The sequence below is a fragment of the Solea senegalensis genome, linkage group LG12 (genome assembly GCF_019176455.1).
Source record: "Solea senegalensis isolate Sse05_10M linkage group LG12, IFAPA_SoseM_1, whole genome shotgun sequence".
NCBI lineage: Eukaryota > Metazoa > Chordata > Actinopteri > Pleuronectiformes > Soleidae > Solea > Solea senegalensis.
This window is the reverse complement of record NC_058032.1, coordinates 12,083,265-12,096,493: the sequence shown is the minus strand read 5'-3', so window position 1 is coordinate 12,096,493 and position 13,229 is coordinate 12,083,265. Positions and strand designations below refer to the sequence as shown.

The 13,229-nt window shown below is 40.4% G+C and overlaps 2 protein-coding genes and 2 long non-coding RNA genes across 6 annotated transcripts in view; 1 reads left to right on the top strand and 3 right to left on the bottom strand.

Annotated features, from left to right (window-relative positions):
• Window positions 1-428: 428 nt before the first annotated feature.
• On the bottom strand, window positions 429-2,352 carry LOC122778180. 2 transcript variants are annotated; one of them, XR_006361401.1, is made up of 3 exons: window positions 2,269-2,352; window positions 1,291-1,414; window positions 429-875 (listed from the first exon to the last, which is right to left on the bottom strand). It is a non-coding gene; the product is annotated as an uncharacterized LOC122778180 (long non-coding RNA). The 2 variants fall into 2 exon arrangements; XR_006361402.1 differs by having other exon boundaries at window positions 1,291-1,411; window positions 2,269-2,350.
• Window positions 2,353-2,636: 284 nt separating this feature from the next.
• Window positions 2,637-6,246, bottom strand: LOC122778735 (solute carrier family 25 member 53-like). Its single transcript, XM_044040830.1, has 2 exons — window positions 5,500-6,246; window positions 2,637-4,404 (listed from the first exon to the last, which is right to left on the bottom strand). Exons 1-2 carry the CDS (start codon window positions 5,514-5,516, stop codon window positions 3,516-3,518), a joined length of 906 nt encoding a protein of 301 aa, XP_043896765.1. The 5' UTR covers window positions 5,517-6,246; the 3' UTR covers window positions 2,637-3,515.
• A 487-nt stretch (window positions 6,247-6,733) lies between these two features.
• On the bottom strand, window positions 6,734-12,257 carry prps1b (phosphoribosyl pyrophosphate synthetase 1B). 2 transcript variants are annotated; one of them, XM_044040828.1, is made up of 7 exons: window positions 11,906-12,257; window positions 10,774-10,963; window positions 9,823-9,921; window positions 9,507-9,631; window positions 7,827-8,000; window positions 7,512-7,671; window positions 6,734-7,263 (listed from the first exon to the last, which is right to left on the bottom strand). In XM_044040828.1, the coding sequence occupies exons 1-7, from the start codon at window positions 12,025-12,027 to the stop codon at window positions 7,171-7,173; spliced, it is 963 nt and encodes a 320-aa protein (XP_043896763.1). In that variant the 5' UTR covers window positions 12,028-12,257; the 3' UTR covers window positions 6,734-7,170. The 2 variants fall into 2 exon arrangements, with proteins under 2 accessions (XP_043896763.1, XP_043896764.1); XM_044040829.1 differs by having other exon boundaries at window positions 10,780-10,963.
• Window positions 12,258-12,315: 58 nt separating this feature from the next.
• Window positions 12,316-13,229, top strand: part of LOC122778593 — a 75,643-nt gene continuing 74,729 nt past the window's right edge. Inside the window, exon 1 of the long non-coding RNA XR_006361450.1 lies at window positions 12,316-12,445. This is a non-coding gene — a long non-coding RNA (uncharacterized LOC122778593). The remainder of the gene's footprint in view (window positions 12,446-13,229) is intronic.

Sequence of the window (13,229 nt, the reverse complement as noted above, 5' to 3'; positions counted from 1 at the left end):
GTACATAATCACTTGCAATATAACAGTAGCGTAAAACTCCATTTCACAACATCAACTAATTTTCATATTCAAAGTCTGGAATGTGCAACACTTCCTACTGAACCCCTCCATTTCTGTAGCAGTCTTGCACATGCTTTAACTCCAAATACAGGAGTCTTTATATGCAACATTATTCATTCAGTTATTTAAGTTTATATGTAGCTCTTGTGTAGTTGTGCAAACTATGCATGCTCAGACAGATTTTAGAAGGTTTATTTATTTATATGCACTTGGGAGCACTGAAAGAATGTAATTAACAACCTAATATAAGGGGTGCAGTATGAGGAGAATTATATGTTTTATTCTCGCAATAACTGAGCTCAGTATGAATAAAATCTATTAAAATATGCCTCAACAAAACAAGGTGGTTGAAACAAAATACACACAAATGCAGCTCAAGCAATTCATTTTATTAAAAAGGTTTTTTGGCACCACTCCCAGGCATACCAGGCATATGGTATTTTTAACAATGAGGGATGAAGGATTTTTTTTTTGTGACAATTTTCCATTTATACACTGTTTTTTTTAATCAAATATTTATATTTTCATTTTCAATCCTTAATATACCACATAGGAAAAAAAGCACAATAAAATACATCTATTGATCCAACACCCAAGTGACTTAGGACAGACATATTTTCCCATTGCATCAACCCAAACACCATTTAGTCAAACATGGCAGCATGGAAAACAGGAAGAAGGGTGAAGATGATGGACATGATTTTAAGCTGGAGTGTGAGCAGGTGACAGAGCAGGATTCATCATGGTGAAATCATGGCGGACGTTGCTTGGTTACTTCTTGCATTCTTGTATTTCCTTCTTCTCCTGCTCAATATCTGTGTGATCACAAGACAGAGACACAAATGAGTCCAGAGAAGAAAATATTAATCCTTAAAAGTCAACTGTAGATAAGGTTTCCTGGAGGAAATATCAAAATGATATCACTCCTGCATATTTGGGAAACTGTCGTTGCTCTGTCAAGTGACATCATTTTTATGTTTTTGTGAAATAGCCACATGAAATATTGTGATAACTAAACGGAGGAGGGCTTGTGTCTTTCTTGTGAACAGTTTCATTAGGGAGCAAGGTCGAGCTTCCAGTAGAAAGGTGTGCACCTCACACGTTTGCAGTTATTGTTAATGACAGACAAGGAGAAACTGACCATGTAGAACAAGAAAAAAATGAAACCTGGGTAGAAGGGTGGAGACAGATTTTTGTTAACAATAAACCTTTGACCACATGAATACCTACCTTCTTTGGTTGGCTGTATATTTTTTGTTATTGTTTCAGACGGCGTCAGACTTTTCCTTTTAAAATTGATAATGTCTTTTTTCAGTTCGGAATTCACAGGTGGATCCATCGTGGAAGAGTTCTACTGGGAAAAGAGGGAGAGTGAAAATTACGATTCAAATCAAAATCCAGATTTTGACTTGGAGTGCGTTAGTCAGTGTTGAAAGAAGGCAAGACAGAGCAGGAGCACACCGTCATTTAATCACTGACAATGTTGTCAGCAGTGTTCATGCCCATACAGGCACACCAGCTTAGCCGCACCTCAGTTAAAAAACACAAAACAAGGTGGAATTATGTAACTCGGTCACAAGAAACAACAAGCACTGCGTAACCTAGCTGCCTGAACAATGAACAATCACCTTTAATGGTGTCATGTTACACAGTACGGTTACTTGCAAGAGAGACCTGATTAAAATGGTCATATGCTGTGTATGCACATGTATTTACATTTATGCGTGATCATGAAAAGGCAAATAGAGGACAAAGCATTTTATCACAAAATTAGACTGAACAGCTTAACGTCCACGTTCTCTGTACAGTGCATCCTGCACATAATACTATTAATAATATGTAGACTGTTTTTTTTGGCGGCGCATAGTAAACATTATCACACTGTCCACACCTATACTGGTGGCGTAAATATGTGACTGCACATCAGAGAATTGATGTGACAGATGTAAAGAGTCATCTCCAATTTGTTTAAAAGAGGCCATGCGCACATTTTTGTGTCCCTTTTGAGGGAAGGCAGCACTATCAGGTATAATATCCACTGCACAATACAACAGAGCAAGTCTACCTCTATCAAAAGTGTTGAAAAAAGCAGAGATAACTCTTTAAATTCATTATTTTGTTGCACTGGATCTGTGCATTCTTTGACTGCATGATAAATACAAATAAAATAAAAATTGCGTTGCATTTTTCATTGTAGAATTTGTTTACCTGGTGCAGGAGTGCTCTGTGTGTGAGAATGTCCTCTGCAGGTAAGGAACGTCTGTTATAATCTGCTCAAAACCAACAGCTTAAGTAAAGTCAACACACCCTTCTGCTCACCAACACAAACACTGGTCCTTTCTCTCATTGGTTCTCAGAGGCCTCAGATAGGATTTCAATTGGACATGTTTGATGTGCGCCGTCTGCGGGAGGCTGCTCCGTGGGCATCATTGTCCACTCTTGCCCAAGTGTTCAGAGCTTCCACTGTAGACGTTTTTATTTGCTAAGCAGTACCATCTAGTGGACTGGTTATCATATGACAGTAGTTGAGAAAAAAATGGATTGAACAGCAAATGCACAACAGAAATTGGCTTCAGTGAATGATAATAACATGAGTTTATTAATGCACAGTCGGTACTGGAGTGTTGTTCTGTGTTGATGTTCAGGTATACAGTGAGATGACAAACAGATGAACAAGAACAAATATATATCCAGGGGGATTGTACGCTGCTTCAACCTCTCTGGGTTGATGACAGTGCCATAGTTAATCTAACATACAGTTGACAACATGGGTAGAACATCACAGAGAAAGGCCCCAACATGATGACAGATAACAGTGCTGATCCCTGAGTCCTATTTTATTTGAATAAAATAACAATAATAATAACAACAATAACAATAATGGTAATAATAATAATAATAACAATAAATTAACTAAAGTAAAGCATGACTTTGTACACTTTGAAGACATTCATTGATATAAAATATTTTAAATGGAAACAGTAATGAAGTACTTTACTTTCCTGAATTTCTCTTAAGAGACTGATGGGCAAAACTGAGCACCAGAACAGATAAGCCTGAGTATGGCTCCAGGCCCAGAAATGATGGCTCTTACTTTTCCCATACTTTACCTAAATCGTAATACCCTCTGTGCTTTGTAAGTCACCATGTTGACATCCAACATAATCTGCATTTCCAAGGGATAAATATGATTCACCAGCACTGAAAATATATTTCGAGTACACTAAAAACTTTGGCTCAGAATAACTACTCGTCACGGCAGTGATACTTTGACCTTGTATATACAGTTCATTCTGCAGATGATGGATCATTATCTTGGCCGAGGTCTTTAACTGGTTCAAACAGCTGCAGGAAATGGGGTTGGGTACTTAGGGTACTCTAGGGATAATTTCAGAGCAAAAGACACTATTTTCATCCAGGCAATTTGAAAGCTTAAAGAGTTTCTCTGCCTTTCTTCAGCCTGACTCCTTCTTCTGTCTGTCATATATGGCAGTCGCGATTCCCCACGTGATGCACGATCTCAAAATGACGAGGGAACCCCCCCTGTAAAGCATAGCCACGCTCCTGTCTCGGGACCTCCACAGCTTCCTCCAACAAGTCATGACCCCTGGCACCTCTCCTCCTACCTGGGCCTGCATATTTGCCACCAGCACAGAGAGTGGGTACAAAGTCAGGCTGATAATCATGGAGGTCAGTGCCCCTGACACAAAGGAGGAGGCCATTGGAGAGAGTCCCTCTGCTGCCACAGCGGCACATACCGGCCCCTTCAGGCCAAAGTAGAGTGAGCTGCCGAGGGCATTGCGGGCTGCGATGGGCAGGAACGCTCTGTAGTACCCTAAGGCCAGACTCTGTGCCTTCAGCCTGAGAAGAACACTCTTCAGTGAAGGTAGATGACGGTCATTCTGGCTATTCTGCAACACATTTTGCACACGCTCAAAGGGGGTGAACACCACACCTTCTACAATACCTGCACAACACCCAGCCAGAGCAGGCAGGGCAGAAGCGGAGATGTTGTTTTGGGGTGATGACGAGAGTTGGCATAGGATTGTGTCCTGTAGACCAAAGAGCAGGGTGCCATTCAGAGTCCTCATCAATAAAGGTGGTGCAACACCACGGTAGAGCTTAACAGGTCCCTCTTTGAAGAGCTGCCCCACTGCCTGATGCACTGGGTTGTTGTGGATTTGTTGACGGAAAACTGTCTTGTATACAGGGAATACTATGAGGGTGGGGATGGTGGAGAGCAGGCTGGATGTCCCGCCATGCAAGTAGCTCTGGAAGCGAACCACTGAGTGCCTGAGGCCCTCTTCATCTTGTTTATGGTCAGGACCTCCTGTCATAGTAGAGCTAGGTAGAAATGAACACATCACAAGTCATTATAGGCTTGCACTGATTCAGCAGTGTCACTGTGAAACTAAAAATGACATCCACACATACACGTCATCGGCTCTACTTGCCTCGCCTCGCCATGCCACGGTTTAAGAAACCTTTCCACTAGAACTAATGAAAACTAAAAAAAAACCCATGTAAACAGATGGGACTTATTATGACACAATTCATTAGTATTCTTACACGTTTCTCTCCTGCATCCCTTGTCTTTTGGTTTAGGAATGCTCCCATGAATTGGACGCATTCATTTGTCATGACTGTGGGTGACTTAGTCGAGATGATCTATTTCTATAACCATTGTTGTTATTTAACTTGGTATTACTATTTGATTTTTTTAAATAATAATTCAAGAAAAAAAAGAAGCTGAAAATAAAGACAGTGCAGCAAACATGTTTGCTATTACTGTCTACAAATGAGTGCGTTTTAGTTTGATGATTATAGTTTCTTTTTTACACACTGAAATGAGAGCATTTCCGTTTTGGTGTTTTTATTTTTAGTTACTGGTGCTTCTTATGGACCTAACTTTGAGAAGCCAATGAATGACATGTTAAACAAGCTGGTCTGACTGGTTATATGATTGCTACTGTAGATATTACTGTAGATACAGGCTGAAGGTTTATTATTTCAAGTACATAAACTTTATGCATTTTATTTAAATTGGGTTGAGTGCATACATCTTTTTCTAAGCATTTCAAATACACTGGAGTAATTCATATTGAATAGCCTACACTCGTTCTTCAATATTTGAAACAAATTGGATTTATCAATGATAAATACATAAATCTCTCATTCATGTTCATTCAAAACACATTGGGTTTATTTGCATTATTACATACATCGCATTATTAATTGTTTCATTTACATTTGACTGACAAATACGCAGCAAATAAAGTTCATTGGTCTGTTTATGTTAAATTGAAGTCATTCAAATGGATGGACATTTTATATGCAATTGAAATACATAAATCTTAAGAAATAGGCCTAAATATTTCCATATAGTGTACGAGCACAACTAAATAATATTGTATTGTAACATGCAAAACAAAGACTCACCCAGTATTGTTTGACATCAAGTAAGAATAACGAAAAATGTACAGCGTCTTATGATTTTCCTCGGATCACTGGCGGGAATTGAAGGCAGCAGACTCAGAGACTCGTTGTTTCCCCAGAACAATGCACGACAATATGATTTAAAAAAAAAGAAGATCGGCTGCTATGGACTCGTTGAAAATCGGTCTCTGTTCGAATGAGAAAATAAAACTAAAATCTATCGCTGCTTAAATCCGCCGGCTGACTGTCTGTCTGTCAGGCTGTTGATGGCCCGCCTTTACTACAATAGCCATTGGTCAAAGGCCGACGACGTCATGTGCTGAAAGTGTCCTGTGATTGGCCGTCTCACCCGTCAATCATTCCCACCCTTGAGAAGAAGGGCGTGACTGATGCGAAAACGCTTGTTTTCAAAACGGAAAATGAAGATAAAGACAGTTCCGTATCTCTTTATCATCGTTCACTCTCGCGGTCTAAAATAATTACCAACATAATTGGTTCAAATGCAGTTTTAAGTCCTCAATCATGGAGCCAAAAATGTAATTATGTGCTGCAATACTTAACTATATATAAATAATTATTCACTGGCCAAAATACTAAATATTTATACAGATGTGATATATATCACATTTTAAATGTATTTTAAACATACATATTGAGATTGTTCATTGCAATGGTTGTCAGCTGATCATGTGCTTTTATGAATACATTTCAAAATCAAGTTTTATATTAATAAAACAACACACTCTTTTTTTTTTTTTTTAAAGATTTTAGGCATATCTCTTTTTTTTATTAAGAACACACCATTAGATAACTGGCGCATTCATCCTACCGAAAAAGTAAACACAAATATGCACAGTAAAGACAAATCCTTCCTGCAAACATAAAAAGAAAGAAGGGGCGGAAAAGGCAGGTGAATATTTCTGAAGGAAGCTCCAGCCTGCAGAGACCCCAAGCTAAAAATCTGTTCGCTTCTCAAGAGAAAGAACCTGAACAGAGTAAAACCCTGGACACGGGGGAATCCCCACTCAATGAAGGCACCTCAACAGCTGAGAGAAACACCCCAAGACGTCTTCTACAGTCAAAACACGAGAAAGCCCCTGAAAAAAGAGTGAAAAAAGGTTGTTTCATCTCAGACTGTTGAAGCGCTCTTGGCTGAGGGGAGCTTCAGTGGCACTAAACTAGTTCAATACACATTCACTTCATTGTCTTTCAAAAAAAAAGTAGAGGATACAAGAGCGACATGAAAAAGTATACTTGATCATATAGTAACAAAACACAAAAAGCACTGTAACAGCTCAATTCAACAGATCCTTCTCCTGACCACTTCCCTATAATATTCATACAAGCTCTGACTGAAAAGTCTCTCACAGAGGTGAAATGGCCAGGAGAATCTCTGTATGTTAATGTTATGAAAGGCGCGCAAAGTTCTTTGAGATTTCTTTTTTTAAACCCACGTACAATAAATATAGTAGCTTGCCATTATTTTGCTCAAGGGTGAAGGAAACTCAAATGAGCATTAGTAACAGACACGACAGTTCCTTTTCTTTCTTTTTTTTTTTTAAACGGTTAGTTAGCTAAACATTTTAGCTAATGGTTGCGTTGAGGTTAAGGGGGAGCTCCGTCTTCCCTCTTTGGTGTAACAGCACACAGGTTGACGGGATAAAACGTCATTTGTTACAAGGGGACGTGGCTGAACAGGTACGACACGGACTCTCCGTTGTGAGTTCTACGGATGGCTTCAGCGAGGATCATGGAGATGTCAATAACCTGAAGGCAAAGAACATAGGAACATGTGAAGATAAGACAGAATAAAGAATACAGTATGTGCAAATCTGATACAGTTTACCACGTAAATAAAAAAAAGAACAGCTCATATTTTATATACATGTACAGTATACATCACAGAACATAGAAATCCCTGCAGCACTAAGTACAGATTCATCATTGTTTAATTCCTTTGTCTGTCTGTCAGTCAGTCTATAAGGACATTCAAATTAAAAAGTCCACACCCTGACCTGTATTTTGGGACAGTGTCTCATCTTCTCCTCCTGAGGGATTGTATTGGTGACCACCACAGCTTCAAAGCAGGCGTTGTTGATGCGTGAGATAGCTGGGCCAGAGAAGATGCCATGTGTGAGGATGGCATACACCTTTGTGGCACCAGCGGAGATTAGTCTGAGAGGAGGACACGGTAGAACTCATTACAGATTCCCACGTTACTGGACATATGTGTTGCCCATTGTAACCCCAATCGTCTGCCTGTTAAAAAGTTCCAATAATAATAATAATAATAATAATAATAAATAAAAATAAAAATGAAAGGGTCTCACTTGTCAGCAGCATGGCAGATTGTGCCACATGTGTCAGCCATGTCATCCACGAGAATGGCAACCCGATCCTTCACATCTCCAACAAGAACCATGCGGTCGACCTCATTTGCTTTTTTCCTCTCTTTGTGAATAAGAGCAAAGTCCACATTCAGCCTGTCTGCTATTGAGGTGACCCTGCAAGGTGGAAAGTGTCAATGAGTTAGTGCTGGTCTGCAAGTCACAGTGTATCAGAGTGTAGTAGCGCATGTCGAATTAAGAGCCCTGACAGAGATAAGTTAAGTCAACACGAGTGCAATCTAAAGTAAACGCACTGAGGGTTTTTAGTATGATGGAGATGCGGTAAGCTATGCACGAGGGTAGAACACTTATGGTACGACGTCCTGGTAGTGCTGGGCGTTATGACCAAAAACGTATACCTCAAAATTTCAGTTTCACGAGGGAGTGTGCTCGCATTGCTCGAGTTGAGGAGTGAGGGACAGGGAGTGGCACAGCAGAGTGTATGACTGTTAATGTAACCACATACCAGGGTTCCCACACCTTGGTTGACATCAAATGACCTTTCAAGGACTTTCCATGACAAATTCCAGACTGAATGTCTTGACACAGCTTAAAATTGGAGGGCAACTTGTAAGATCCGCTTTTATTGATTTGCAGCACGCTCTGCCTATGGCCAAGTGATTGTCCTTGGGCTCTTTGTCAAGCCAATCTTTGTCATTTTCTTAGCTGAGCCATTGATGTTAAAATACACGTTTCCCAGGCATCACGTCATTCGCTCTCTCTTGCTTAACGTTACTCACTCCATTGTTCTGCATGGAATCTCGTCAATGGTGGAGCGAGACAGTGGACACAACACTGCTAGTAATTTTAACTCGACGTTTGTTCTGCAAATCGATGGTGGGATACATTTAGCTTGCTATCAAAATTCAAATTCATCACAAAATTCAAGCACTTTCAATGACCCATGTCTACTTTTCTAAAATTAAAAAAAAAAGTAGTGATGTGCTCGGAGCATGTGTTGAGTAATCCAGGAAGATTTTTGTGAAGTGCGTATTGATGCTGGCGTTGATGACGTATGGGGGTGACGTGCGAAGCCTAGCAAGCCGGCTGTTACCACGCGACTGATTTAGGAAATGGTTTGTGGCTTTGGCGTGCGATTTAAAATATGAGGTGAAAACATTTTGAGAAATCATCGCCTGAGGCCCAGCACTGTGGAAAAGTAATTTAAGTAAAAATCCCCAATTTGTTTCTACTTTCCCTTTTGATTATTAGGTTCTTTAGTTACATCTTCATATTACGTTATACATCACACCGCCTGTTTTACATTTATTGTCCACTTGATGGCACAGTAGAGCAAATGAAGCACCATGAAGCTTCGGCCCAGGAGTGAACCAACTGGATGGAAATCTTCAATGCATCATCTTGCCATCACTACTTTCACAGGCCTTGTATTTTTTTTTTTGTCTAATACACAAACTTTAAAGGATTTCAAGGACCTGTGGGAACCCAGACATAAATTCTTGCTACTCTCAGACGTGTTCTCTGCTTAGGTGATGGAGTTAATTGATCATCCCTGTAATTACTACCACATTTACCACTTCAGCTAAGCTAAGCGGTGTGTGGTGTAGCAGTGAAAAGGGTCCCACGTTCCGTTTTTATAGCACTATGTCCTGGCATAGATACCTCTTAGCTCCTCCTGCGTCAGGTGAGACAATGGTACAATTTTTCCACTCAGCGATGTTCTCTTTGATCCATTTCAACACAGCTGGCTCTGCATACAAGTTATCAACTGGAATATCAAAGAACCCCTAGAGGAAGAAGAAAAACAACAACAGGTATACAGACCTGCTGGAAGGAATTGAAGGTTGAATATAAAAGTAAAGCTAGGCGAGTCAAGTTCTTTAAAATCAGGAACAATTTATATGGAAGAAAAATATGCAGCAAAAGACAGACTGAATCAGATGGACTTCTGTTTAGGTTTTGCTTGTGTGTTGCTCACCTGTATCTGTGAGGCATGCAAGTCCATTGTAATGATATGGTCGGCGCCTGACACTGACAACATGTTGGCCACCAGCTTGGCTGAGATAGGGGCACGACTCTGCAGTGAAAACAGATCCCTTCAGTCACATGGGATAAGTGAACTGGCAAACATGGTCCATCTCTAAAAATAATACTTCACTGATAGCTTAATAAAGTAAAACTATAAGACTTGTTTGAGACCTTGGATACCTTTACTTAGTATGATTTACTGTTAATGTTAAGCACATGGAGACGCTCAGTTCAGATTTACTATAAAGAATTAAAATATGTCAATAATTAATGTTTGAGGTCTGATTTTCAAATGCTCATAAAATGCACTAACATTACAGTTCTTACTGCTTAAAAGATAAAGATCACAATGTCAAAAGATGTCACAGTTCTATTCATTAATTACCTCTGCCAAGGAGGTTATGTTTTGGCTGTGGACAGCAAAACTCAAAGTGAAGTACAGATTTGGATGAAACGTTCTAGGGAAGTAATGTGTGTCCAAAAGAAGAGAAATGGCAAGATTAAGGTGGCGATTCAGACATGGATCTGGATTCCTGATTTTATTTTAAACAATTGTTGACCCTGTGAGATCAGGGAGTGTACCGACACTGTGGGAAACTACCTTGGCAGAGGTCTGTGCTCTCTGTAGTTGAGCATGCAGAGAAAGTTCATTTCATGCAATACGACTGAAAAGCTGGAATGAGAGTTAATATATTTATATACACAAATAATAGTGCGACAGGGAAGAACACATAGGGAACTACAGGCAAATCAGCAAAGCATATAAGATGAGAGAAAGGAAAACAAACAAAAAAAGAGTAACTAAGCAAATATGCCTAGTCGATCAACAGGGCTGCAGGCTTCTTGTCATGATGCTGAATGGCAAATGGCATGACAGAAGTATTAGACAGATATCCCTCACCCCCACCTTGTCCTTCTTGTCTTGCCGGGCGTACGGGAAGCAGGGGATGACAGCTGTGACTCTGGAGGCCGAGGCAATCTTGCAGGCGTTGATCATTATCAACAGCTCCATTAAATTGTCATTAATTTCCCCACAGCCACTCTGGACAATGTAGACATCTTCTCCCCGCACACTCTCGCCTATTTCGACACTGCAAGAGGACCAAGGAGCCGACACAAACAGCACTTAGTGCCATGGAGCTTACACACAGTGGCAGGCAAGAGATTGATGAGACAGAGTAAACAGTGGCTTGTGTGTACTGTCAGTGAAGGGTTAACGCAAAACATATAGGCAAGAGCATCTGAGACACATTAGTGAACCTAAAAAAAAGGGGTGATCAGTAAACCCTAAATATGACTTCACTGAACACAACATTTTGTAAAACAATATATATAACACTTGTTATAATGTAAGACTAACTCAAACGCAGTGGACATTCAAGGTTGTGATATTGGTGTATGAACACAAAAACTTAGTGTTGAGCCACCACAATTATATCAGATACTGGCCATCACTGGTGTTAACAAGGACAAATTATATTTGAACCATCAATATTGGTTAATGATGTGTTTAGTGCATTTGGGCTACAAATGTCAGACATGCAGTCAGAGTACTATGTTGTTGAAGCGGTTGGTTGTAAGGTGGAGGTAAACTTATCAGGACACATTAACTTATTTAAAGGAGTAAGAGACTGTATCAGACACATATTGGTATCGGTAGCTACTCAAGGTGGTAATATCGGTAAGAACAAGTGATATCGAGCCATCATTCATTTGAGAATCCGGAGTTGGTTACTTCACTTTGAGACTCGTCTCACTCCATATTAAGCTGGCCAAAAAGAGGCACGTCACAAAATGTCAACCTCAATATCATATTCGAAACGACATTAAAATTGTCAGTTGATCAGGTTCAGGATTAGCACATTGGTTAGTTTCACGTTAAGGTGACTCCAAGTTCCCGACACGACAATCACCATGACACCACGGTTTTTTTTAACTAAATATGCGTCGCTAGGCAGCAACATTAAAGCACACGATACACCACTGACTGTGTGAAGCGGTAAACAACAAAACAAAACCCAATAACAACTCACCAAGTCTCTTGGTTGCTGAATTTTTTTGTGACCACCTTCCCGAGCTCGAGACCCAGGCGGTCTGCTATTTTCTGAGACAGGTCCGGATGTGAGCTGCCGCTGAATATTTTGATATTCGGCATTTTGTTGCGGTCCAGGGCGTCGTTCAGTCCGAGCCGGCAGCTATGACGAGCAGCTGTCGAGTCCGCGGGGCGCAAGAGTCCACAACAACAGCTAGAACGGGTTCGACAGTTGATGAGCTACCAGGACAGAGATGAAATGTGTTCTCTACTTGTCTTTTCCACCATTATGTCACAAGCATCACGCGTGCAGCTTCCCTCCACGGACGGAGCAGAGCGCGCACGCCTTCACTTACGTTTTGCCGTGATGACGTAGTTCCGGTTAGAGGAGCCAAACGCAGAAGCGCCTGTGCGCGCCAGCCGCGAGGCTGCAATGCGAATGTGGCTAATGTGTCGCACTACCTGCCTCTGTAGGCGAGATAAAAGATGTCAAGTGAAACATAATATAGGGACACTAGTGACTGATGGCGAGGATGTTCAGGTAACAGCTAACGAAACCTCCTTTGTATAACAATCTGTATTCTTCCAGAAATGGAGAAAGTCTTCAACTGAACTAGAGCAAATCCATTTACTCACAGTTTAACGATTGAGAACCTTTGAGAAACTGCATTGTTCCTGCTTCTCACCAGATGACACAGAAATCTTGTTCGACAAAATCCAAGAATTAATCTCTTAAGGGAGGAGATGTCGCATAAAAATAGCACTAAAAAGCAATAGAGTGCCTCAGGCCTGACAGCTTTCCAGGCCCAGCTGGGCCTACAGCTGGCTATAAACACTTGTGGTAACACATAGAGGAAATTGTATTTGAAACCCCCAAGAAAAACTATGATTGCCACAAACTATGAGACAAGACATGACCATTCTTATCCCGAAAGCAGACAAAGACCCCAAAATTTTGCATAACTGGACCAATGACACACTTCAACAGCAATTATCGCAGATATTTTCAAACCAACTTAAGGAAGTACTATCTCTGACTACCAGGATTTTTGAAAGGCAGATCAATACGACTCATACATGTGACTCATGCACAATCTAATGGAATGTTATATTAAGCATATAATTAATTTCTGGATTTCTATCTGGCGACATGGTCGTATATCCTTTTATCTTCAAAGCTTTAGAGCTCTGTGGCTTTGGAGAGAGAGAGAGAGAGAGAGAGTTTCTTGGAGACCATAGATCTCTTCTCAAGAACATCTGGTTTAGGCTTTAACATAAAACAAATAATAAAAAAAAAAAATGCTTATGGCTATACATGGCTGCCA

Coding starts and splice junctions, on each gene's coding strand:
- prps1b (XM_044040828.1), bottom strand. CDS start 12,027: ATGCCGAATATCAAAATATTCAGCGGCAGCTCACATCCGGACCTGTCT. Junction 10,964..11,905: donor TTCAGCAACCAAGAGACTTG/GTGAGTTGTTAT, acceptor GTCCTCTTGCAG/TGTCGAAATAGGCGAGAGTG. Junction 9,632..9,822: donor TGCATGCCTCACAGATACAG/GTGAGCAACACA, acceptor TTCTTCCTCTAG/GGGTTCTTTGATATTCCAGT.